General features: G+C 52.7%; 1 protein-coding gene across 3 annotated transcripts; it reads right to left on the reverse strand.

Moving 5' to 3' along the window:
• Positions 1–26,477, reverse strand: LOC134012145 (coronin-1C-A). Of its 3 annotated transcripts, none has more exons than XM_062451839.1 (11): positions 25,994–26,477; positions 15,446–15,645; positions 7,569–7,691; positions 5,853–5,982; positions 5,324–5,505; positions 5,070–5,189; positions 4,715–4,819; positions 4,454–4,599; positions 3,460–3,517; positions 2,885–3,138; positions 1–2,476 (listed from the first exon to the last, which is right to left on the reverse strand). In XM_062451839.1, exons 1-11 carry the CDS (start codon positions 26,304–26,306, stop codon positions 2,365–2,367), a joined length of 1,743 nt encoding a protein of 580 aa, XP_062307823.1. In that variant the 5' UTR covers positions 26,307–26,477; the 3' UTR covers positions 1–2,364. The 3 variants fall into 3 exon arrangements, with proteins under 3 accessions (XP_062307823.1, XP_062307824.1, XP_062307825.1); XM_062451840.1 differs by having other exon boundaries at positions 1–2,484; positions 2,896–3,138; positions 25,994–26,473; XM_062451841.1 differs by lacking the exon at positions 25,994–26,477 and adding an exon at positions 25,131–25,270 and having other exon boundaries at positions 3–2,476.
• Between the last annotated feature and the right edge of the window lie 430 nt (positions 26,478–26,907).

The raw sequence follows: 26,907 nt of genomic DNA on the forward strand, positions 1-26,907 counted from the left end.
ATACAGGTTTCTTTTTTTCCATTTCTTTATTCATTTTTCTGATAATCATTGAATTTGATACTTGAAGCAAAAAGAATGAACAGAAATGCTGAACAGACCTCCACAAGAGGCTGAATCCTGGTTTGTATTTCTTCTGTGATTCACGTCTCTTCATGGTCCTTTGTGTGTTTGTAATACCTGGGATAGCGTGAAGGTGCTGTTCTCTCATGACACATCGCGGCAAGGACAGGGAACGAAAACAACAGGACAACATTTAAAACCCACTACCAGAGAAACTAATTTCAGCCCCCCCCCCCCAAAAAAAAAAAAAAAAACAAAATAAAACGGAACAAAAATAAACAAAAAGGTCATGTTATTTACAACTCTTTCAATTTCTAGGTCTTTGTTTTCAAACATCACATACACATCTCTCTCTTTCTACAACACATTTCTCCAACCTACTGAGTCCCTCTGATTAGCTACTAACTAATATTCCACACACCACGCGTCTCATATAACCCCCCCCCCCCCCCCCCTTCAGCCAACGACATCACAAGTCGCTCACTTAACGCTGAACCTCCCGGATGCTTACATCCGAGCGAAGGGGGGTGTCGCCTGCTGACAAACGTTTCTTACACTTTCTATATCGAGCACTGAAGAGTCAAGTTTACAATTCCAGCAGCCCATTTCTTTCCGTCTAAACTCTGCCACACACACACATACCTGCATATCTCTCACTGCCTTGAGCACTCTGGTGCCCACCTCTATGGCACTTCCTGGTGTCTCGAGTGGTCACAAACTTTAAAAGGCAAACGACGAATTAAACCGCAACCATATTACAAACCCCTCCCACCAGGGAATATGACGAACAGTATGACAACAGAACTCATTTAGCAGTTGGCAACGCCTCCTAAACCGTCAAACATTTGGACAATCCTTGCTTATTTCTCAGCGACAACACAAGACTATTTCAGGGAGAACCATTTCAACGAACGGGCGTGAAGAGGATACCAGGGAGAGGACGAACAATCTATAACATACAATATTGTGTCACGCGTCCACAACATGGAGCTTTCTGGCCTTCTGTCACAAGGCGCGGGACACAGACACACAGTCGGTACGGCCAGGCCACACAAAAGGACTTCTGCAACGGGGGGGAACTGTAAACGACGCCGCGGCGTCTGCAGAGATGCTAAGGCTGAAGAGAGCTACAATCACGTGCAGAATGACCGCGTCTGTCACTGTCTATAAAGCTGAGAGAATCTAGCGCTATCCCCTGTCCCCTGACACAAAACCAACGGTGACTGGAATTCGTTGAAGTTATTCAAGTTGTTCGCTCCAAGAAGTGAAGAATGGATATGATACGTTACATCTGGTATCAAATGAGAGGAAAAGTTTGTTTAGTAGAACAAGCAGAGATAAAGAGAGAGCGGGATAGGGGGAAAAAAGCATATAGAGTAGGCTATTTCAAAAAGTATTGAGAGGAATGAATGCCTCGACTAAAATATCTCGTTAACTGTTTCCATGGCGAGGAGATGACACAGGGTGGTCCCCGTTGGATGATGTCACAAAGAGGAAACGCAGTAAAGAGGGTTCAAAGCTCGCCGGCTGCTCGCATGTCAACCAATCAGAACGCGGGAGGGGAGAGCGGGAAGGTTCGCACAAAACGTACAGATACAAAAACTATACCATACGGTTACCGTGGTAGCCAAAATAATTACATTAGGAGGAATGTCCTAGTCACTGAGTATTTGGTAGTCAGTCAGCAGATCTCCTGGTTGTTGTACAGTTATTGGTTGATTGTTGATACTCCCCCACATGGTCCCTCATTGTAAGAATTTGTCATTTAAAAAAAAGAGAAGGTAAATAAACAAATACTGTGAAGGAGTCTTGTGTAAACTGCTCCTCTAACATTTGGCAACAGAAGGTTCTGAGGAGACCGAATACTGAACCCTACGTAAAAAAAAAAACGACTTTTGGATTCGACACATTACATGGAAACTGTTCAGAAACAGAATAGTCTTGGTCATGAAAAAAAAAAGGAAAATGTAACACTTTTTTAACAACTAATAACTAACTTACTAAAACGAATGTTATATTTTTTCCTTTCTTTCATAAAAATTCTGGAATATTTATTGTCAGAGTTTCCCATGTTTATCTCTCGGTGGTACACGAGAGGGTTCAGGGGGGCGGCTGAGGGAGAGAAAAACAAAAGTTCATCCGGAATGTTGCTAGGGAACCGTTGCTAGGCAGGCTTCAGAGGGAACGCTGTCATTGTGATAGGCAGTGACGGGTCCGGCCCACCTGCCAGCCAAGAGATCGTCCTGAATCGTAGAATAGGTGGAGAGGGAGGTGGGGGAGGGGAGGTGGGGGAGGAGGGCGAGGTTAAATGGCGTTCTTGGACACCTGCTCTTCCAGCTGAACGATCCTCTTCTCCTGACTGCTGACCAGGTCCTTGAGGGACTTGATTTCATTCAAGATCTCGTCCAGCTTGGCTGTGTGCTTCTGCGGGACACAGAAAACAGAAGGTTGGTGTGTGAAAGGCCTGATTACAGGGTGGAGGGCTGGGCAGGATGAGGGCTCTGGGCGCTGTGTGGTGGGGCAGCAGGGAGGAGGGGAGAGGGGAAGGGGGGAGAGGAGCAGGGAGCAGGGGGGGGGGGAGGAGGAGCAGGGGGAGGGGAGGAGGAGCAGGGGGAGGGGAGGAGGAGCAGGGAGGAGGGGGTCATCTAGAAACCCCATTATGAACATTATCGCAGCCACACAGTTGATAGCATTCCCAGTTACAGCCAGGATATCTAACCATGGGAGCTCCCAGGTCCAGACAGACATGCAGACAGACATGCAGACAGACATGCAGACAGACAGACAGACATGCAGACAGACATGCAGACAGACATGCAGACAGACAGGACTCACGATAGAGGGGGTGGGTGAAGCAGACTTGGGGGCATGGCCGGTCTTCTCGGTGTTCTTGCTCAGCTTGTTGTCCAGAACGTTCTTCTTCACCACCTTCAGGTCCCGGTTCTTGCCGGGCACGTAGCCGTTCTTCAGGGAGATGAGGATGGGATCTCCGTTCTTCCCCTCGAACCACTCCTCCGCCTCCAGCACGCAGTCCGGCCCTGCCGTGTCGGGGTACAGGTCGTCCTGGAACAGGTCGCTCTGAGGGGGTGGGGAGGTGGGGAGGGGGGAAAGAGGACACAGCTCAATCGAAAACCTCGTAAACCCTGAAACCCCAGGAGCAGCGATCCCAGCGTCTCTAGACAGAGAGAGAGAGCATGAGAGAGCATGAGAGAGAGAGAGAGCATGAGAGAGAGAGAGCATGAGAGAGAGCATGAGAGAGACCGAGACAAAGGGAGGGAGAGAGACCAAGACAGAGAGAGACCGAGACAGACAGACAGAGAGGGAGGGAGAGACCGAGACAGAGAGAGAGGGAGATAAAGACAGAGAGAGAGAGACAGAGAGAGAGAGTTCCTGTCTCACCTTCCTGGGCACCGTCATGATGATGGGCTCACACTTGCGTTCGTGCAGCTTGTAGAACCTGGAAACACGAGAACCCAGGGTGAGCTCTCCCTTCAGAACACGACCAGCCTTCCTGTCACACACACCCAGCCTGCTGCCCTTCCTCAGCAGACACGTGCAGCCGCACAGCTGCTCATGGCCACGCGCTGCCCCCTACAGGACACTACCAGCCAACACCGCCCACCTCACAACATCACTGATTAGCGCCGCTGGGAATAATGTGATGTGTCATATGATGAATTTACTTTCTAGCTTTTATCCAAAAGGGGGGAAACTAAAGCAAAAACTGTACTGAAAAATCTGAAATATCTCAATGTGCATTAAAACTGGAATGCCCTTCAATCAGAACTTAAAACCTTCTTCTGGAAGCATTCCGCTCTATTTTGAAAAAAAGACAATGGAAATCTTTTGAACAGTGCCTATGCTCTTAAATTGTTACTGTATTGATAACTTCTGCACTTTATTTTTCTTATTTTTCTCCCTCTTAAGATTTTAAATGTTGTTTTGTTTTTTGTTGTTTGTTTTTTACTGCCTGTGTGTTATTGTTGTTGGTCTGTTTTGACCACTATGACGTGTGCTGCTGCCTTTCTTGGCCAGGTCACCCTTGTGAAAGAGGTCTTGATCTCAATGGGTTTTTTATCTGGTTAAATAAAGGTGAGCGTGGCTCTGGGCAGGTGAGCGTGGCTCTGGGCAGGTGAGCGTGGCTCTGGGCAGGTGAGCGTGGCTCTGGGCAGGTGAGCGTGGCTCTGGGCAGGTGAGCGTGGCTCTGGGCAGGTGAGCGTGGCTCTGGGCAGGTGAGCGTGGCTCTGGGCAGGTGAGCGTGGCTCTGGGCAGGTGAGCGTGGCTCTGGGCAGGTGAGCGTGACTCTGGGCAGGTGAGCGTGACTCTGGGCAGGTGAGCGTGGCTCTGGGCAGGTGAGCGTGGCTCTGGGCAGGTGTGGCGGCCGGGGTCCTACCTGGCGATCTCACACTTGTTGACGTCCAGGCCTCTCTTGGGCATGTACCCCATGCCCCTCTGGGGCTCCTTGGTGGTGAAGGTGCTGAGGTAGTGCACGAACGGAGCCTCGTCCGTGATCTCAAAGTACCGGATGCTGCTGTCGCCCTGGGAGACACACGGGAAGATTTCGTGCGTTTAAAAGTTGAATCCAGTAATCTGGTGACCTGATGGGGGTCAGGGGTCAGGCCTGGGGCAGACAGAGGTTCCATCTGAGTCTTACCTTCCCACAGAGGTACACCACGCTGGTGTCAGGGTCGTAGAAGGGCAGGAGAACTCCGTTGCTCGTGTCCATCTCGTGGACGGAGATCGCCTCGTCCATGCTTTGCTGTCAACCCAACACAGTTAGGGGAGTCAGGTGGCTGAGCGGTTAGGGAATCGGGCTAGTAATCAGAAGGTTGCCGGTTCGATTCTCGTCCGTGCGAAATGACGTTGTGTCCTGGGCAAGCCACTTCACTCTACTTGCCTCGGGGAGAATGTCCCTGTACTTACTGTAAGTCGCTCTGGATAAGAGCATCTGCTAAATGACTAAATGTAAATGTAGATGTAGTTACACCGTCATGTCAGAGGTCACCCACCGGGTTCCAGAGCGCCAGCTGCCTCTCGCTCATGCGGCTGAAGCCGGTGGTGAAGACGTTCCCGTCCGCCATGAAGATGGCCCTCATGGGCCTGGCCCCATCATGGGCCTTCTCCTTCTCCTGGAACAGAAGAACAGGCCGGGCCGCCAAAACACCCGGAACCACAGAAGGGTCACTTGACTGTCTACAGGTTTAACCACCAGGATGAACCACCAGACGGAGCTGGTCTGTGGGGAGGCTGCGGGGGAGCGTACCGCCACAAGCTCCTCCTTGCGGGGGTCGATGACGCGGATGGTCTTGTCCTTGCACGCGGTGCAGATGAGGCTGCCGTTGCGGTTCCAGCAGGCGCTGAAGATCACGTCAGGGTGCATGTCCTCCAGGGTGATCATGGCCTCGCCCGTGCCCACGTTCCACACGATGATCATGTTGTCACACCCTGGACACACACACACACGCAGAAACACACACACACACAGATACAGTCAGGGACATCTGCATAACTACATTTCAGGGTGGTTGAACAGTGAAAGGGTTCATGCTGGGGCTGTCTCTGGTCACATGACCAGACAGGGAAGGCGAGGACAGATGGATGCTGATGCGGCGTATAAACCCTCCCCCCTCTCCCCCCTCTCCCTCAACTCCCCTTCTCCCCCCCCTCCCCTCCCCCCTGACGCACTCTCACAGCAGGGGATCTCTTACAGGGGGATTACTGAGTCAGAGCGGAGTGTGTGAGTGTGTGTGTGTGTGTGTGAGACAGAGAGAGAGAGTCAGGAGGCTCCTCACCAGCGCTGAGCAGCACGTTGCGGGCGGTGGGGTGCCAGGTAATGATTCCCACACGCTTGGAGTGACCCTCCAGGACCACCACGGGCTCCGCCAGCGCTACGGTCAGCCCGTTCTCCGGGATCTGCCACACCTGCAGGGGTCAGGGGTCAGCAGCACAGATGAGACACTCTCCAGGGGAGGTTGTAGAGCATTTCAACTGGGGGGGGCTAAGCTGTGCCAGTTGTACTGTTAAACGGGACAGTGACATTAAACATTCTCGTTGTCATATAGTGTTCTTCACTGCAAGGCAGGCATGAACAGGCAAAATACGAATTATTCTGACTCTACATTAAGGGGGCCCCCCTCAGATTATTATTATAGGTTTACATGGGTCTCTCGGGATTGTCAAGATCATTTCTGTGTACTTGTTCTTGTACTGGTTACGAATGGCTATGGACCTTGCAACTGCTCAGTGTATTACACTTACAACAGTGCGCCAGTAGGGGGCAGCAGTCCTCTATCTACCACCAGGCGTGTGGTACAGTGTCTTACAGTACAGCACTGACACAGCCCTCACACAGATCAGGGTTAGGCACCGCAGAAACTCCACCGCCATCCCTGTTCTCCCTCCCAGACAGGCAGAGTGAAGCAAGGCTTTCACCCAGGCTGTGCCTCACCCAGGCTGTGCCTCACCCAGGCTGTGCCTCACCCAGGCTGTGCCTCACCCAGGCTGTGCCTCACCCAGGCTGTGCCTCACCCAGGCTGTGCCTCACCCAGGCTGCCTCAAGGCTAATCTCTCTCTACCTGTGCAACACAATGGTGGCAGTATACAGTGTGTCTGTAACACAAACAGGTCATCGGGACACCGAATCTAAAGCAAACAGGACTTCAAAGGGCCCATTAACGGTGTGAGTGTGTGTGTGTTTTACTCTAACTTAATCTAGTGTGCCTGAGAGAGAGAGAGGAACCTTTGACAGTGCCAACTTCTGCAAAAAGACACAGCTCCTATTGACAGGCAGCGGAGCTGAGCTGTGATTTGGAGGGAAGTGTGTGTGTGTGTGTGTGGTTGAGAACCTCTGGGGAAGCGATGGAGGAGCATGCAGTCTAATCACCGTGGCTTCACCGGCCTAATAAGGACATGTGGAGACACACAGCAGCTAGTCCCACGCTAGTGACCTCAGCCCTATAAAAGGCTTAATCATTCTCCAGAGCAGATTTCTACAGCATGTCTACGGGTCTAATCTAATGAGCCTACAGACCCTCCCTAAGGTGTCACACCCACGGCCTTCTGCCACTAACACCCTGCGCTTCCGGTCGGATAGGTGTGTGTGTATGTGTGTGTGTGTGTGGGACTGCAATATTCAAATCCTCTGGAGATTTGAGCGTGGCAAATATTTGATTAGGGCCAAGAGTACTACAGTACCTGTGAGTGTGTGTGTGTCCGTGTGTATAAAAGCAAGCATGTGTGTGTGTGTATACTGTATACACGCAAGTGTGTGTGAGTGTGTATCAGTGTATACACGCATGTGTGTGTGAGTGTGTATCGGTGTATACACGCATGTGTGTATGAGTGTGTATCGGTGTGTACACGCATGTGTAAGTGTGTGTGTGTGTGTGTGTGTGAGAGAGTGTGAGTGTGAGTGTGTGTGTGTGAGTGTGTGTGTGTGTGTGTGTGTGTGTGTGTGTGTGTGTGTGTGTGTGAGAGAGAGACAGTCCTCGGCAGCTCTTCTCACTCACCATGACAGTACAGTCCTCCGAGCCGCTGGCGATCACCTGGTCGTTGTGAGGGCACCAGTCGATGTCCAACACCGGCCCGGTGTGGCCGCACACCGTGGGGTAGGCCTTGTCGATGCGGCCAGACTGAACACACACAATGATGGGGTTAGTCACGGTCTGGTCCTCACACACATCACAACACACACAAACAAGGTACTGATCCATGGCTGAGAGCGACACCAAATACCTAAATAAACCAAGAGGCTAAGAAGCCAAACAATTAAAATAAACCACACACAAAAAGAAGAATGTGCTTTCACACATGCGTTTCCTGTCATTCATCTCCGGAGTAAAAACATATTTGGTTAAGCCCTGCGTGTCGACACGTACAGTAAATGCTGTGTTTGGTGATGACATCATCGCGATGACGTCACCGTGGACCCATGCCTGAACCAGATTTCTACAACACATCTCTCTAAAAACGACCCGGGATCAAACTATTTACTGAGCCCCTTATGCAATCACCTTATCCAGCAGCCAGGCCAAAAGGACCAGAAATAACTTGGCCAGAGCTACACACACACAATAATGCTTCCTGCCAAATCAACTGGCTTCATATTTGATTTTGACCTTTGACCCTCCTGGGTGGAGAGAGAATGAGGGAGTCGTTCTCGCTCTCTCGCTCTCGTCAGTCTGTGCTGCAGCTGATACCCAGGACTGACTCACCAGCAGGAGTCATGGAGACAGAGGACAATACCTACAGCTGTGGTTGCCCGGCAACCCAGACATGACGACGGCCACGTCCACCCCAGCCCGCGCCGCGGCAGTCTGACAGACCAGCGAATCACAAGGGTCTCCCCGGAGAAGGGCGTGTCCAGACGGCGACATGAGGAGAGCGTGTGTGTGTGTGTGTGTGTCGTGATGAGCAGTGCTAACACAGCTACCTGGTTCCCCAGGGTTCCTGCTACAAGAACCCAACATCCTGCACAGACCCTTTTGGAACCTTCCCACAGACCAGAACTGTGATGATGCATGTTCTGGTGGCTTCAACCCCAATAAACCAAAGTCCAGTGAGAGTGTGTGTGTGTGTGTGTGTGTGGGAGAGAGTGAGTGAATGTGTGTGAGAGTGTGTGTGAATCACAAGACTTGTTCCAAACTCACCCTGCCCTGTGCACACACTGTCATCTAACAGCAGGCTATCAGGGCCTGGGAGGGAGGGGTTTGTAGCAGTTAAGACAAGGAGGGAGAGAACAGGGGAGAGAGGCAGGGAGCGAGGCAGGAAGTGAGGTAGGCAGCGAGGCAGGATACGAGGCAGGAAGAGAGAGAGAACTGCAGAGCCAGAAACCTGGAACGAGAGGCAGGGTTGGCAGCATTCCAAGCCCACTAGCCCAGATCACAGCCGCGGACTGCCTGCCAGCGACTGCCCTGCCTCTGCACAGCGACTCCCCTGCCTCTGCACAGCGACTGGAAGCAGCCCGGCTGAAAACAGAGGCACTGGGACCCTCTGCCCATCAGCAGTGGGGCCGGCGAGGCAGAAACAGGAAGAGGCGGGGCAGGAACAGGAAGAGGTGGGGCAGGAAAAAGGAAGAGGAAAAAGAGAGGGGTCCAACAGGAGAACGTGGATGAGGAGGACGAGGAGAGGTGTCTGGGATGCAGGCTGGAGCAGGAGAGGAGCAGGAAGGTGGTGTTTTCTGGTCTGGCTGGTGAAACCCCTGTATCATCAGGTGGTCAGCAGGAATGGGGATGTGCAGCAGGTTTATTTCCAGGGACAACAAGAGTGTAGAGAGGTCGTGGACTGGGTGTATGTGTGTGTGTTTCTTCTGACTGTGTGTGGTTCCTCAAGCGGACACTGCAGCCAACCAACCAGACGGACTGGAAACCAGCAGACACGTAGACAGACGAGAATCTACTGTCTCTCTGTCGCTTCCTGCTGACATCAGCGTTCTCCAGAGGCCTGGCTGCTTCACAGTGATATCAGGAACATGTGGGCCCGGCCTGGGTCTGGGGCCTGGGTCTGGGGCCTGGGGTCTGGGGTCTGGGGTCTGGGCCTGGGTCTGGGGTCTGGGCCTGGGGTCTGGAATCTAGGTCCGGGCCTGGGTCTGGGGTCTGGGTTGCAGGACTGTACACTTGCATTATTTATCAAATCACACTTATAAAGTCCAGGCATGAATGTTTGCACACAGATCCTTGATGTCACATGAAGGCAAACAGCAGCAGGCCTTCATACTTGGCTAGGAAACTTGGCAAAGCCAACCGAATGCTTTGCTAAAACCTTGGCTAGGGTATGCTAACGCTACACTATCATCTTGGCCAGGATAGGCTAGCTCATGCCAAAACATTGCATAGGTTAAGCTAATGCTATGCTAACACTTAGGCTAGGTTAGCTGGCCCAGAGTTCCCAGGGCAGACAGCCCTAGCCAGTCCGCCGGAGAGCGGGGCTAACGTTCCTGGCATTCCACACCTCGGCTCCCGGCCCCGCCGTGACTAACGAGGCCAGGGAGGCAGCGGAGTCTTCAAACGCAGCGCCCCCCGGAGGTGCTAAACCTGTGTTTGTGTGCCCTGTGCACAATTAGGAATTCCAGCGTCCGACGCGAACACACCAGAGAACACGCCGCCGTGAGTAAACAGGATTGGGCGGTGTGATTATCTACATAAAGCAGGAATGCTTGTGCAGAGTGAGGTCAGGGGAATGGTTAGCGCTGCCAATAAACAGTCAAACAGTGTAAACATCTTCAGGGCAGAGCTGCCTTGCCGAGGCAGCTTGCGGGCAGCTGAGGCAGCTTTTGGTAGGAGACGGAGGACGTAGCTCATCTCTGACACGTCTGAAACATGAGCACAGCGTTGACGACGGGGATCTTTCCAGCTGCTCTGGAGCCACGGAGACACTCTCCTTCAGCTCGCTGAGCTACTTCAACACAGGCAGACTGACTGGCTGGCTTGCTGGTTGACTGACAGCATGACTACCTGGCTGGCCTGTGGAGACCTGCCCAGGGCTTGGGCTCCCCCCTCGGGAGGGGTGTGAACCTAAAGGCAGAAGCTCTGCCCTCCCTCTCCCCCTCCCATCATTGTCATGACTACCCGCCTGTCAATAAGTCTCCACGTCACCACCTGGAGGCATGTTGGAGAGGCGGGGCCTGGCTGTGTGGGGGTGGCCAGAGAACCAGAGGCGGGGCCTGGCTGTGTGGGGGTGACCAGAGAACCAGAGGCGGAGCCTGGCTGTGTGGGGGTGACCAGAGAACCAGAGGCGGGGCCTGGCTGTGTGGGGGTGACCAGAGAACCAGAGGCGGGGCCTGGCTGTGTGGGGGTGACCAGAGAACCAGAGGTGGCCGGGGTCACGAGCGTGTCGATTTATAAAGGATGAGGATTCGAGTCTGACACGTACACACACGTACACACGTACACACAAAGGCACACACACAGGCACACACACAGGCACACACACAGGCACACACGCGCAGGTGAAGGCAGAGTCTCTGGTGCAGTCCTCTCCCGGGCCTCTCTGTGCACGGAGCAGAAACCAGCTTCTGAAATAGACAGAGCTTGAAGAGCAAGCAGATCTCTGATCTGTCTCCAAGACAACCAGCCTGGGGGAGCCTGATAGGAGAGACAGTGGGAGTGAGAAACATGAAGGACAGACAGGTAGAGAGACAGACAGGCAGGCAGAGAGACAGGCAAGCCGAGAGACAGTCAGGCAAGCAGAGAGACAGACAGGCAGAGAGACAGGCAGACAGAGACAGTCAGGCAAGCAGAGAGACAGGCAGACAGAGAGACAGTCAGGCAAGCAGAGAGACAGACAGGCAGAGAGACAGGCAGACAGAGACAGTCAGGCAAGCAGAGAGACAGTCAGGCAAGCAGAGAGACAGACAGGCAGAGAGACAGGCAGACAGAGACAGTCAGGCAAGCAGAGAGACAGGCAGACAGAGAGACAGTCAGGCAAGCAGAGAGACAGACAGGCAGAGAGACAGGCAGACAGAGACAGTCAGGCAAGCAGAGAGACAGTCAGGCAAGCAGAGAGACAGACAGGCAGAGACAGGCAGACAGAGACAGTCAGGCAAGCAGAGAGACAGGCAGACAGAGATACAGAGAGACAGTCAGGCAAGCAGAGAGACAGACAGGCAGAGAGACAGTCAGGCAAGCAGAGAGACAGGCAGACAGAGAGACAGTCAGGCAAGCAGAGAGACAGACAGGCAGAGAGACAGGCAGACAGAGACAGTCAGGCAAGCAGAGGGACAGGCAGAGAGACAGGCAGGTAGACGAGAGACAAGATCTAATCTGACAGATCCAGGAACAGAGGACCAGTCAGGGGTCACGTGAGACCACGCCCACCCAGGAACAGAGGACCAGTCAGGGGTCACGTGAGACCACGCCCACCCAGGAACAGAGGACCAGTCAGGGGTCACGTGAGACCACGCCCACCCCCAGATGATGAAATCGAGACGCACCGCATCTGAAAAAGTCTGTAAAAACAGACGGACTTCCTGTCCAGGGCATGACCGAAGAAAACAGGAATACCTGTTGCATAGCAACGAGTGAACATAAAAAAACCAGGGCATTCATCGTTCGGAGAGAGACGAACGAGCCTTCTGAGACAACATGTGGAGGGATATGGACGGCATGAGCGTTAACCCTCTCTGCCCCAGGGCCCTCCACACACACACACACGCACACACACACACTTCCTCTCCATACCACTGAGCATGTGATTCTTGCGCGCACACACACACACACTATTGAAGGGGTCGTCCATGCATGCTGGCCTTTGGAGCTCTATGGAAATTTCCACTTCCCTTTGTGTGTGTGTGTGTGTGTCAGTGTGTGTGTGTGTGTGTGAGTGTGAGTGTGTGGGAGGGAGCTATCTAGATCTGGCAGATTGGGCATCACAGCTGATATGAACAGTGACTGTTGGAGAGGTCTGCCTGCCTGCCTGCCTGCCTGCCTGCCTGTCTGTCTGCCTGTCTGTCTGCCTGTCTGTCTGTCTGTCTGTCTGCCTGTCTGCCTGCCTGCCTGCCTGTCTGCCTGTCTGCCTGTCTGTCTGTCTGTCTGTCTGCCTGTCTGCCTGTCTGCCTGTCTGCCCTTGAGGAAGGACATCCCTCAGACACAAAGTTCAGAGGGGTCAACAGCCTTCTCTTTCAACAGCAGACAGCACTTCACAGATCCCTCCTCCTCTCCCGTCAGTCACTCACACTGCTCCACTCCATCCAGCGAGTTCCGGAATCCACATTGCAGTGTCAACCGCCAAGAGCCAATGGCGAGGCAGTGAGGAAGTGCTGGAGGAAGGCAGTCCTGCAGGGAGCAGTGCATGACCATATAAGGTAAGATCTGTAGTGAGCAGGGCCCAGGCTGGGGCAGAGGATCCAGAGCAAAGCCTGGAGGACAGGCTGCTGGAGGACAGGGGGGGACACCCTTTCTGATACTGTGTGTGAATGTTTTGCTGTGTGTGTGTGTGTGTGTGTGTGCGAGAATGAGCTTGTTTTGTACTTTTTCTTTTACCCATTGCACTTGGTGCTTGTACATAACACTACATATCACTACATATTACTTCATGCATAACATTACTTAATACTAGAGCACAGACATGCATCCTGCATCATTTTGGGGGAGGGGCTAAAGAAGCCCTCCCCTTTCTCTCACCCCCCCGCCTCCCTCCTCCGTTCTCAAGCCCCCCCCCCCCTCCACAGCCCCCCCCCAGGGTTGATGCTGACAAAGCCCTGGGCTGGGACGTACGAGGGGGACAAAGGCCCCTAGCAGCTGGCTGCCCCCCCCGGCTGGGAACAGCACGGTCAGGGGCAGATGGACCAGCCTGCCAGATGCATCCTCACACAGGCTGCACAGGGGTGTGTGTGTGGGGGTGAGGGGTGTGTGTGTGTGTGACCTTGCAGAAGAAGAAACAGCAGCGTCAAGTTCATCAGGCATAACCCCCCCGTCACCCTCCTGCTAAAATCCCACCAATCGATAAACTGCAATGTAACCTAAAGACGTGCTCTCGGATTCGCCGGTGTTTCGCAGTCGTCGCTTGCAAAGCTGTGGGTGGGTGAAAGCAGAGACGTGTGACGGAGGCAGACCTGAGCCGTCAGCTGACTCAGAGACCAGGACAGATGGACCTGCAAGATTACGCTGCGGTTTCATTCGGCCGCGATGCGCTAACAACAGCCAACAAGCCATAGCTTTCAGGACACGCCCTCTGGAATGATATGAACTCTTACTTAAGAGTTTCAATGCGCGGCCCTGTTGATAGACAGAGAGTGTAGATAGATAGATAGATAGATAGAGAGTAGATAGAGAGTGTGGGCCGATCTGAATACAACAGAGCTTTTTGAAAGACCTCTCGAGGAAACTGCCCTCTGCTCTGCACGTGCACGTCTCTCTCTCTCTCTCTCTCTCTCTCTGTTTACTTCAATGCAGTAGAAAAGGCAGACTTTGTTCTTACTGCACATCCTGACTGTATTCTAGCACAGCACATCACAGAGAGGGGAGAGGGACAGAGAGAGGGAGGAGGAGAGACAGGGAGAGATGGATAAAGAAAGAGAGAGAGAGACACAGAAAGGGCCCAGTGTAACCCAGCCAGATGACACCACAGGGGGTCTGGATCTGGAAGCTCTGGGCTGTACTGACCAGGACCAAGACCAGGAGCAGCCCTGACTGTAATCCCCCCCTCCTCCAGACTCTCCTTCCTGGGCCCCCAGTGGCCCCCGCAGTGCCTGACCCTCCCCAAACTCTAATGAACCCACTAACGACGCAGGGGGGAGGGGCTAAGAAGAGTCATTATTTATACAACCGCCTTGTTTACAACCAAACACTCTGTAAAAGCAGTCTCTCTCCGAGCCCCGGGCGAAACCGAGCGCTTGCACGGCTCCCAAGCCCCTTATATGGCACAGCCCAGGAGGGAACCTGCCTGGGGGTGCATGTGCGGTCTGGCTCTGTACGCTAGCCTGCTGCCATGTGGAACAGCCCTTCATTGAGTGGATCTGGTCCTGGTCTCATGCACAGACCTGCTTGCAGGGAAATCAAAAATGCAAATACATTTACTGTATGCAAAAAAAGTGTTCCACTGCAGTCGGCTGAGGAGAGCGCCTTGCTGTTGAACAGGGTGGAGGTGAAACGACCCCGCAGGGTGGAGGTGAGACGACCCCGCAGGGTGGAGGTGAGACGACCCTGCAGGGTGGAGGTGAGACAACCCCGCAGGGTGGAGGTGAGACAAGCCTCAGCTGGCTTCCACTGCGGGTAAGCCCTCGGGAGGGGGGTACGGCCCTCGGGAGGGGGGTACGGCCCTCGGGAGGGGGGTACGGCCCTCGGGAGGGGGGTACCTGACAGGTGTGGTTTCGGAACATTTTAGGAGGTACCTCTCCAAATCCCCTCTGACATCACTCTGCTTTTCTCGAGAGATCTGACTCACATTACAGGATATTTCCCCTCTAAAGATCTGTGTGGGTAATATGATCCTCTTACATAAGGGCTAGCGACAGCCACAGAGCAGAGGGTCAGTGTTCAGCACCTGTCTCACTGAGGAGAGATGATCCTGGGGCTGTGGGACTTTAAACGACCTTAAAGAGAAGAACATTTTGAAAAAAAAGTATAATTTCCAAGCTGCTCCAAGCTGAGTATGATAATAATAATGGATTCAGCAGATGTCCACAGTGACGTACAGGGGGGGTTTAAACCTGCGATCTCTGGATCCGCAATCAAATGCTCTAACCACTAAGCTACACCCTGTTCAGAACTTTCCTACATGTCTTCCACTCTCTCCCTCTCCCTGCCTTTCCTGTCACATTTAACTTGAACAGTCCAACAAAGCATTATTTTTAAAATATATATTTTTTAAACACTCAACTGGCACAGCCATCCGCAGTGCCGACTCAGCGAGTCCAAACAGGAAGTGTGTAATAAGCTCCGCCCCTCACCTTGTGGAGAGGCAGGACTAGGAAGGCCCCGCCTCCGCTGGCCTCGATGATGATGGCGACGAACTTGGGGTTGACGGCGCAGAAGGAGCTGTCCCATGTGACCCGGGAGACGCGGATGTCGTCATAGCACTGGTCGTTCTTCACCGCCTGGCCGAAGACGTGACGGAACTTGCTCTGTCTCACCACTCGCCTGAACATGTCTGGAGGAGGAGAGGGGGCGAGAGGAGGGAGAGAGGGGGAGAGAGGGGGGGAGAGAGAGATATAGGAGGGACAGGGAGGGCAGGGAGAGAGGGGGAGAGGCGGAGAGAGGGGGAGAGGAGAGAGGAGGGAGAGAGGCGGAGAGAGAGGGAGAGGGGAGAAGAGGGAGAGAGAGGGGGGGAGAGAGAGAGATAGAGAGGGATAGGGAGAGCAGGGAGAGAGAAGAGAAGAGGGAGAGAAGGAGAAAGTGAAAGAAGATGGAAGAGGAGGAGGAGAGAGGGGAAGAGAAGGAGGAAGAGGGGAGGAGAGAGAGAGAAGGAGAAGCAGAGAGTTAGGAGTCGAGGTTGAGATCACAACAAACATTCTCCATGGACAACACGGAATAAGACATCTCTCAGCGAACCCAACATGAATCACTTCACAGCAGCTGAACGAGCAGCGAGGACTATCCTCACTGCTGCCTGGGTTCTTCCTGTGAAAAACTGGCTCTTCGAACAGCATGTCCCACTAGCCTGCAGTACACATTAAAAATACTCTGTGTGTGTGTGTACCTGAAACACATTCCTCTCCAAAATCTAATTCCAGAGCTTTGGTTTCAACCTACAGACCAGCATGTGAAGGCACACGGCCAAACTCAAGACACAAACAAGCCCATAGGTCTTGTCAAGACAAATTCCAAACAACGTCATCAATCAAACCTGTGACTCTTTAGGGCCCAGGAGGAACCGTGGCGAGGGGTGAGCTTGAACACACACGAGCCAACAGCAACTGTCACCAGATATACAGGATGTTTTTCCTGTGGAAATGTGTGGCACTGACAAAGACAGATATGGCCCTGTGTCGGGTCCAGGGTCTTTGGCTATCAGTGTGTGTGTGTGTGTGTGTGTGTGTGTGTGTGTGTGTCATAGATAAAGCCATGTCCCTGTAGAGCCAAGCCCTTCTTGAACTTTCCCCCTCCAGCATGGGTGACACTGCACATCACACCAGCAGCATGGGTGACACTGCACATCACACCAGCAGGCTGGGTGACACTGCACATCACACCAGCAGGCTGGGTGACACTGCACATCACACCAGCAGGCTGGGTGACACTGCACATCACACCAGCAGGCTGGGTGACACTGCACATCACACCAGCAGCATGGGTGACACTGCACATCACACCAGCAGGCTGGGTGACACTGCACATCACACCAGCAGGCTGGGTGACACCGCACATCACACCAGCAGGCTGGGTGACACCGCACATCACACCAGCAGGCTGGGTGACACCGCACATCACACCAGCAGGCTGGGTGACACCACACATCACACCAGCAGCATGGGTGACACCGCACATCACACCAGCAGGCTGGGTGACACTGCACATCACACCAGCAGCATGGGTGACACTGCACATCACACCAGCAGGCTGGGTGACACTGCACATCACACCAGCAGGCTGGGTGACACTGCACATCACACCAGCAGCATGGGTGACACTGCACATCACACCAGCAGGCTGGGTGACACTGCACATCACACCAGCAGGCTGGGTGACACTGCACATCACACCAGCAGGCTGGGTGACACTGCACATCACACCAGCAGGCTGGGTGACACTGCACATCACACCAGCAGGCTGGGTGACACTGCACATCACACCAGCAGCATGGGTGACACTGCACATCACACCAGCAGCATGGGTGACACTGCACATCACACCAGCAGCCTGGTGACACTGCACATCACACCAGCAGGCTGGGTGACACTGCACATCACACCAGCAGCATGGGTGACACTGCACATCACACCAGCAGGCTGGGTGACACTGCACATCACACCAGCAGCATGGGTGACACTGCACATCACACCAGCAGCATGGGTGACACTGCACATCACACCAGCAGGCTGGGTGACACTGCACATCACACCAGCAGCCTGGGTGACACTGCACATCACACCAGCAGGCTGGGTGACACTGCACATCACACCAGCAGGCTGGGTGACACTGCACATCACACCAGCAGCATGGGTGACACTGCACATCACACCAGCAGCATGGGTGACACTGCACATCACACCAGCAGCCTGCACGCCGTACAGACGCTCCAGCAGAACACCACGGCTCCTTCCTGCCTCCGAAAGATGACAGGAAGTCGGATCCTCCACGGGTGAACCCAGCGTCGACCCTCAAACATTCTTCATTTTGTGTCCGTCGACGGAAAATGTGTTGGTCCTCGCAGAGAGTGCGATCATGGGATCCAGGCTACTCAACAAGCAGGGCTCTGTGTTCAGGACTGAGAGCCCTCCAGGATGTTTACCCTCCTTCTTCAGAGTGGACCATCTACCACAGCGCCGCTCTGCAACAGAGCCGCTCCACTAGGGCTTCCTTAAATAAACACCCCCCGTTTCCTCTGCAAGTTCTAACGCCCCAGAGTCCAAACTAACCAACATAGACGCACTCCTTCAGGTTGACCTCTTTGTGACCTTAGTTCTCACGCTAAGTTGTCAAACTAGCGCCTCGTTGTGCAGAGAAACCGGGGTGCAGAGGAACCCCAGACAGCAGGCGAGCTTTCAGCCAGACAAGCTGTGGTGTTCCTGTTCAATTGGGGATGACTGATGTGAGCCGAACACCCTGGCTATGTGACAGCGCCGGGGGTGGATGACGGGCTAATTGCAGCCCACTCCCAGACAGTGTTCAGGCAGAGCCACACATCAGCTGTCAGAGGGCACTGACGGGGGTCCTGGAGGAAGGGAGGGAAGGATCTCCTCCTCCATCGCCTGGCAGGTTCGCTCCTGGCAGGTCTGCATGCTGCATGACCCCTGCATGAACCCTCTCTGGGCCCTGGCAAGAGCAGCGAAGGATGGCTCTGGGTTAGGCATCAACACGGGGTCAACGTGGGGTCACGACAGCCGTTTGGAGGGAAAAGACGCAAAGAGAAGAGAGAGAGAGAAAAACTGAAAAAGAGAAAGGCAAGCAGAGAGAGAAAGAGTGAGATAGAGGGATAGAAAGAGAGAGAGAAGAAAAAAAGAGAAGAGTGAGGTGGACTTCCGTGCTCAGTGCTGACGTCAGTCAGCTCCTGTGTAGCAGGTCACCAGCAGCAGAGCTCCCGGCCCTGCTGGTTCTGGTCCACCAGGGGAGGAGACAGGCAGGCGGGTGGGACCAAGACCCAGCCTCTCCTCAGGCCCTGTTTACAAAGACAGACCGGCTGCCTAGCAACACCACTCAAATACCAGCCCAAGAATGCATTAAAAAAAAACATTATGCGTTTGAGAGAGAAGGTGCAGCCAGAGTAACCGAAAATGTAACAGATGAAGCCTTTTAAGTTCATGAAGTCTTGGTGCCCGTGTCAGAATGGTTTGTTTTTACGCATTACCCTCAATTGAGGGAAAACGACCAATGACACGCCTAGGATTACAGAGGTTAAAATCCTGTGAAACACAAGCTCACACGCTCTTGTGCAAACATGACCTCAACCCATCTTGCTTTCGGAATCTAAAAAAAGGAACATTGGTTTGAGAGCAAGTCGTTGAGGCTGGACATACGTGAAAACAGAAGTTGTGTGTTTTATTAAATGTGTAAGAGACCAACATGTACTGATAAGAGACCAGAGAGAAAACTATCAAAATAACAAATAGGCCTAAAGATACCTGTGAAAACAGGGTTACATTTGTATTTATAAGAACCAGCAAAGGTTTTCAGTTGCCAAAGTTTGTGAACAGGTTTCTCTTTGTTCAACCTGCAGTGGAAACTAGACAGATTTTCCCCTGTGGTCTCTGGAACATCAAGTGTAACCATGACTAGGCACAGGTCTGGCTGTCTGGCTCGTTCACACCCACAAGAATGGGAGTTCTGGGATGAGCTGCTGGGATGAGCTGCTGGGATGAGCTGCTGGGATGAGCTGCTGGGATGAGCTGCTGGGATGAGCTGCTGGGATGAGCTGCTGGGATGAGCTGCTGGGATGAGCTGCTGGGATGAGCAGAACGAACCATTAGCAGGGTTCTCCAGACACAAACACAACAAGACCTCAGCTCATCATCCCTCCTAGTGCCTCATCCCTACAGGCATGAGCCCAGCTCATCATCCCTGCTAGTGCCTCATCCCTACAGGCATGAGCCCAGCTCATCATCCCTGCTAGTGCCTCATCCCTACAGGCATGAGCCCAGCTCATCATCCCTGCTAGTGCCTCATCCCTACAGGCATGAGCCCAGCTCATCATCCCTCCTAGTTCCTCATGCATACAGGCATGAGCTCAGTTCATCATCCCTCCTAGTTCCTCATCCCTACAGGCATGAGCCCAGCTCATCATCCCTGCTAGTTCCTCATGCATACAGGCATGAGCTCAGTTCATCATCCCTCCTAGTTCCTCATCCCTACAGGCATGAGCCCAGCTCATCATCCCTGCTAGTTCCTCATCCCTACAGCGTTGGGGCTGTGGAAGGTGAATGCGGGGTGTCTGTGGCCCGTGTCACATGCCCGCTCGTCCAACCTCGTCTGGCGTCCGTCGACCTCCAGGAGGAAGTTACTCACATCCTGCTGCTCACTTCCTGTATCCTCCTCGGCGCTCCGCTAGCTTCCTGCTAGCTTCCTGCTAGCTCCCCCCTGCAACCCAGCTACTCATCTGAAGGAATGCGTCTTCCCCCACGCCTGGACCTGCTTACTGACGCGACCATGATGCGTTTCTCCATGGCAGGAGCCTAGCATAGCCTAGCCTTGCATAGCATAGTCCAGCCTTGTATAGCCTGGCATAGCCCAGCCAGGCCTAGCCTAATTTAGTATTGCCTAGCATATCCCAGCCTAGCCTAGCTTAGCATAGTTCAGCCCAGTCTAGTATAACCTTCGCTTGGCTAGGCTATGGAGCTAACCAGCTCCACCAACGTGAATCCCAGCCATACAGCAGCTCTCCCCAGGGGCGAGCGTTACCCCCGACGACCCTTCTCCTGGGTCACATGCTTCACTCGGCCCACCCTTAATCCAGACAGACAGGCCGCACAGACGGACCAATCAGATCGCAGGGGGAGGGGGGTCCACCTGCCCGTCTCCAGGGCGACGGCGGCGGGCGAGGGTGATGAGGAGAGACAGGAGGAGGACCCTGTGGGTCCGAGAGACCAGCCTGCCTCGCTGCCACAGGAAATGACTCACAGGAAATGGAACCAGGGTGACACAGGCTGGGGCATCCTTCTCTGCATTCCACAACTCCCCACACACACCGGATGCCCGTCGCAGGGACAGAAGAAGAAGGAGAGAGAGAGCGAGAGAGAGCGAGGGGGAAAAAAGTGTTTTTCACCACCGCGATCAACATTGAATGGGTCTCTGTGCGGTTCTGCATGGCCTAAACATCCAGTCAGCACTACTGTTCCCTTCCTGGTATCAGGACAAGGGTGGGTTCTTCAGTCACACTAACTCTGTTAGCAAGCCTGCTGCATCGGGTCAGGTCTGGACCCGCACGCCTGCCGAACATGCCCAGACTGACCCTGCCTCTGCCTCAGCTGCCTGAGGAGAGGGGAACTACTTATCTCCTGATGGAGGTTGAAGGCTTCGTCTGTCCTGCCTCTAACACAGCCGTAGTGCTGCCTTGCACTCAAGCAGGGAACATTGTTCTGCTCTGACATAAGACACGGGACTGAACAGTTACAGAGACAACTGTGGGGGAAACAAGAGAAAACCAGGACTAGCAGCTGCACCAAGAACCTGCTCTCTCCCTCTCCCTCTCCCTCTCCCCCTCCCCCTCCCCCTCCCCCTCCCCCTCCCCGTCTCTCTCTGTCTCTCTCTCTCTGTGTCTCTCCGTCTGTCTGTCTCTCTGTCTGTCTCTCTCTCTGTCTCTCTCTCTGTCTCTCTCTCTGTCTCTCTCTCTGTCTCTCTGTCACTCTCTCTGTCTCTCTCTCTTTTCTCTTTGGCCTTCAGACACAGCCATACAAGGATATATTTATGCACCCGAAAACTAAAAAAATAATGTATGTTCTGCATCTTTATGCTGTTGTGGACAGTAACAGTTAGCCTGACAGGAAGACGCGCAGCAAAGGGAAGGGGATGATTTGAACCCAGGCCAGCATGGTAAAGCCTCAGCCTATGAGGTACCCTCTCTACCCTGTGAGCCTCCCACTGGCCCCCCCCTCACACACACACACTCCCGTCCTCACACACACACACACACACACACACACACTCCCGTCCTCACACACACACACACACACACACACTCCCGTCCTCACACACACACACACACACACACACACACACGCCCCCGGGCCTTCAGCCCTCTACTGTCGCCTCAGATGCCTCCACACACTGGCAGCCCTCAGCCTTTGTCACCAAGCGCACACAGACACGCCACCTAATCCTCTTCCTGTAACCAAGGCTGTGGACGACCATTGTAACCAGAATCCAGTTGGCATTCCAGCGCCTTTCCCAACAATGAGATAAGGTGCCGTTTATCCTCCCTTCTCTGCCCCTGGGTGAACACATGCTGTGTGTGGAGCAGGGTGAGGGTGGGGTGGGGTAAGGTAGGGTGAGGGTGGAGCAGGGCGGAACAGGGTGGGGGTGGAGAAGGTGGAGCAGGCCATGGGCCCTAATGCTGCATCCTGCTTAGCATGTGGACAGGACCAGAGACTGGAGTTGACCAACTGAAGCCTGTCTCTGCCTCAGTCTGTCTCTGCCACAGACCGAAACCTGATCTGACAGCTATAGCCATCAACACACAACCAAACAAGGATAAAGTAGGGAGAGTCTGAATATTTCACCTGGTTTCGAAACAGGTACATCAGGATATGTTACTGTAACTGCTTCTCTCTCTCTCTCTCTCTCTCACACACACACACTACTGCAGTACAGTCAGGTTAATCATCAATCTGGGTGTCTCTCCAAGAGGTGTTTCTCTAGTCTGAAGCACTACACTCACCATGCACAAGCACACATACAGGACGTTAAAGGGCCAACTACTGAGATCCTGTAAAGCTATATATTAAGACAGGCTTTAAGTGAGCCAAGATATCGGTTTTTTTAACCGCAGAGAGCAAAGGAATCGATGGGTTCCACCAAAACAAGAAGCAACAGCCTGTGTCGATCACTCTTATAGCGCAACAACTGCTAATTCAGCCACGCACGTTGAACAATAAACCCCGAAAACCATCGTGGGTGTTTCAGTCGGGCTTAAAAACATTCCCGCAGACTCTGACACAACACTCACCCTGGGTTATGAAACGCCCCCCCTCCCCCTGGAACTCCAGCCTGGGCTGCACTTCACCAGATGTTGTCAGTCGTGGGTGGGAACCAAAAAACGGAGATGAGGAAATCAAGTAGGCCAGCGCTGCAGTGTTACCAAGGCACCGGAGCCGGTTTGACAACACGCGGGGCAATGCATGGGGGAGAAGAGAAGTCCATTACAACATAGAGTTGTTTCAGAAAGACGTAGTCTAACCCTCTCTGACTGGGTTAGCAGCACTCTGGCTGACGGCCGAATCAAACAAAGAGATCCTATTTTAGAAAAGGCATAATCCATCTAGCTCTGCATTTAATCAGGGTGGATGGGATACATTTTTAATCATAACGTTCATTTGCCATATGTCTATAACGTGTGTGTGTGATCGCAATGCAGGACTGTGAATCATTACAAAAATTGAGTAAAATAATCCCGTTACACATTGTTTAAATACCTGTTAACCTACAGCAGAGAATAACAAAGCAGATGCAACAATTTACGATTTCTCCCCACCTGCTCTAGGAAAATAGGAATACTTTTTTTTTGGACTGGCAAACTACTAAAACAATTATGAGGCTCCACTCAATCACTGAAGACTTTCCTTGTTTCCTGTCAATTTGTCGTCGGAATCTCTACAGATTATCTATCTACAGTAGAGTCTACATCTTCTCGTCAGACTTAAATTGATGTGGGCTAAAATAACACCAGGGGCACTGACAGGACCCGACACAATCTCAAGAATGTTAGACACGTGAAGAAGCTGCTATGCAGTAAACCACTCAGATATACGATCTGAAAGTATTCCTTTTCATTTCTGTTCAGTTGTTTTTCAGTCTGTAACACCCGCCTACCCCCATCATGTCCATAACAGCGCCCCCCCCCCAACACACACACACACACACACTCTTTCGTATCCACAGACATCATTTCGCCAACACTTCCTTGTATCTGGCGCTTAATCTCCCCTCGCAGTCTGACCCACTTCCTCTCTGCAGAGCTCACGAGCTCAAGACCGGGCTCCTCAGCGGGGAAACGACAGCAGCACGAGGGCCCTGCTCGTGCTCGCCACCGGAGCTTGATGTGTCTGGACAACGAGCCTAAACATGACCGCGGCGATTACATTTGCCCTGACAGTCTGACAGCTATGACCTGGTCACACCAGTTGAGAAAAGGGAACTCCCAATAACACTCTCAAGCTGAAACAGTAGTAGCCCTCTACTGGAAAAGGACCATAACTCAACCAAAACATACCTTTAACAATAACTATAATGACAATATTATAAATAATCGGTCTCCACCGGTGAAAATAACACTTTTTTATTATTTATTGCTAAACTGTCGCGTTTTAATGAATCCATAGGGTATGTAGCCGAGCAGGTGTCAAAGGATTTCATTAATAACGTTGACCAACCATCACCTCCGGTTTAGGAAGAGTAGCGACTATGAATGCGAATTAGCTTCCCTTCACAATTCTCTTCTCTCCGTCCCCTCGAACTGCTGCATGTTTAAACGACACACTTCTGATCATAACATCTTTACTAAAATATCTACGGGAGTTGTTGAGTCGAGACGACTTCTGAACAATGTGCGCTTGTGAAGGAATTCCATTCACACCCTCATTTCAATGCTTTTCTTCACAAAGAAGTTTTACCAAGGGAGAAATCCCTCTGGACTCAAATAAGAGAATGGGTCTTATTGAGAGTTTCCCTCATATCTTCAAACATAATTTACATTTGACGTAACACAACCGTAGCTAGTTACCTAACTTAGGTTATAATAACGGTAACTGGCATCCTAAATCGAAAACTGGGTCGTCCTATCCTAATATCTCAGCTGCATTCATGTACCCAAATCACCAGACGATATCACCATCTCCTCCAAAGAGTCACGGAACCGAGTGCAACTAGCGCGAGCTCTGGTCGGTATACGGTGACGCTGCCGCCTCCACTGCCCTACCCACACAGCGGCTGGACTGGCAGACTACCCGCGAGAGGAGCGGCGGAACACTTTTGAAGCTTAGACGGTGAACGTTGAATTACTTGATCAAAATCTGTCACCAATCGTTTAAATAAACTAGCAGACACCGGCTGCTACCAGCATTTACTAACGAACAAAGTTACAAACTTGTCTGTAGCTAGGGTTACACTTTCAAGTTTCAGCGAGGTATTTCCTTTAGGTCCCGTCTGATCAGTGCTAGCTAAAGCTAGCTAGCTAGTGCAGTAGACTATTCAAGTCACACGCCCTAGATTGCCTGGAAAAGCAATGTGAAAGCATACAGTACAATCGGATCCATTGTCAAGTCTTACCTTACAGATCAACTTAAAAATATCCCTGACAGCAGAATCTAAAATAGAACAGGCCGACGTTTATCCAATTGATTCCACTCAGCTAGAGCCGCTGAACACTCGCTAGTGCTCTTTTCCACTGACAGTGCCGCTGCAACACAGAACGGACCCAACACCCTCCCTTATCCCCGCCTCTGTTCCTGGCCAGGGATGTTTGGAAAAGATCGAGAACAGCTATGACTGAATAGCAGCCAAGGCCACCAATCATTGGGAGCATAGGAAAGGAAAAGCGACCCACAAGCTTCCAAAAGTATAGTCTATTTAGGTGGAGAGGGATTTAATGTGTATAAATAATTTAAATAGAGCAGACTGTTATATCAATCAAACTATTATAATCAACTATTATGTTTCATGGAGGTCTGGTCAGGTCAGCCATTAACAAACGTCCTTAACTGAAGAATAGACTGCATTGCATTAATCAACCATTCATCTTAATTAGTTTACCAAATACATTAATAGTTATTGCATTTAGCATTCTACTGATAGCCACAAGGGGGCGTCATATCACAAATCCACATGCAGAGTGGACCAGACCATTCATTCTGACTAGCAGCTGGGTTCCATCAAACCCAAGCTATGGCCCCACTTGATAAGAGCTGGATCAAAGAGGATTGTGGTAAATCACTTGAACGAAGTCAAGACAAATCCTTTAGACCTATAGATCAGAGGATCGTTCTGAAATACCTTGTGTCTCTCAGAAACTTTCTCTCAGACATTGACTTCCACCCAGATGCCCTCAGAGCATTGGGGCTTTTTTTTTCTCTCAAAATGTTTGAAGTTGCGGTACATATTTGTAGATGTGTAACTCGTAACCGAGGCCTTACCTTTTCTCACAGACGGTTTCCTCTCCAGGCTCTTGTCCGGGGATTTCTGCTGTGAATCGAAAGCAGCCTTCATCAGTGCCACCTTAATGGAGGGGGCCCCCTCCGTGGACCCATCTGTCTTGGCCTCCGCGGGCTTTGGCCAGTCATGCTGTGTGAGCTTCTCGTGCAGCTGAATGGTCTCCTTTATGAGCTCAGAGACAGGCCTGGGTTTGGCCGCGCCCTGGGGCCTGTCCCCCTCCGAGCCCTCGTCTTCGCTCCCTCCTCTCTGCCTCTGTTCGGGCTGGCTCGCCGTGCTGTTCTCTGCGATCCCCATCCCTCCGGGAGACCCAAGCCGGTTCTGGTCTTTGTCTCGGATCTCCTCTTCTGGCACGTTCTCGTCCGACGGAGACGCTTTGGCAGCTTCTGAAACAGGGCCTTCCTCCGTCTGGACGGCTGGAATGCCCGGTTCCTCGGGAGGAGCCGTCTTTATCTCGTACTTATCCTCTGACTCCGTCTGCCGGGTGTCTGGGAGGAGTGGGCGAGGCGCCGGCGCGTTGTCGGGGGTAACGCTTCGTCCCGGCTGGGAAGTTTCCTCCACGGTGTCTCTGTCGGTCTGGCTCGGGTCTTTGTCGATACGCAGAAGCTGGACGTCCACGGTCGGGTCGTCCGTCTCCCTGTCGCGCCGTGACGTCGCAGGCGCGGCGATGACCTCACACGTGGGGGGCGCGGCGATGACCTCACACGTGGGGGGCGCGGCGATGACCTCACACGTGGGGGGCGCGGCGATGACCTCACACGTGGGGGGAGACGCTGGTCTCTCTGTGATGTCACCCTCTGTGATGTCACCCTCTGTGATGTCACCCTCCCCAGAAGAGACTGTACACTCCTCTGACAGGTGGGGGTCCGAAGAAGGGATCTCTGAGGAGGGAGGGTTC

Source organism: Osmerus eperlanus, chromosome 25 (genome assembly GCF_963692335.1).
Source record: "Osmerus eperlanus chromosome 25, fOsmEpe2.1, whole genome shotgun sequence".
NCBI lineage: Eukaryota > Metazoa > Chordata > Actinopteri > Osmeriformes > Osmeridae > Osmerus > Osmerus eperlanus.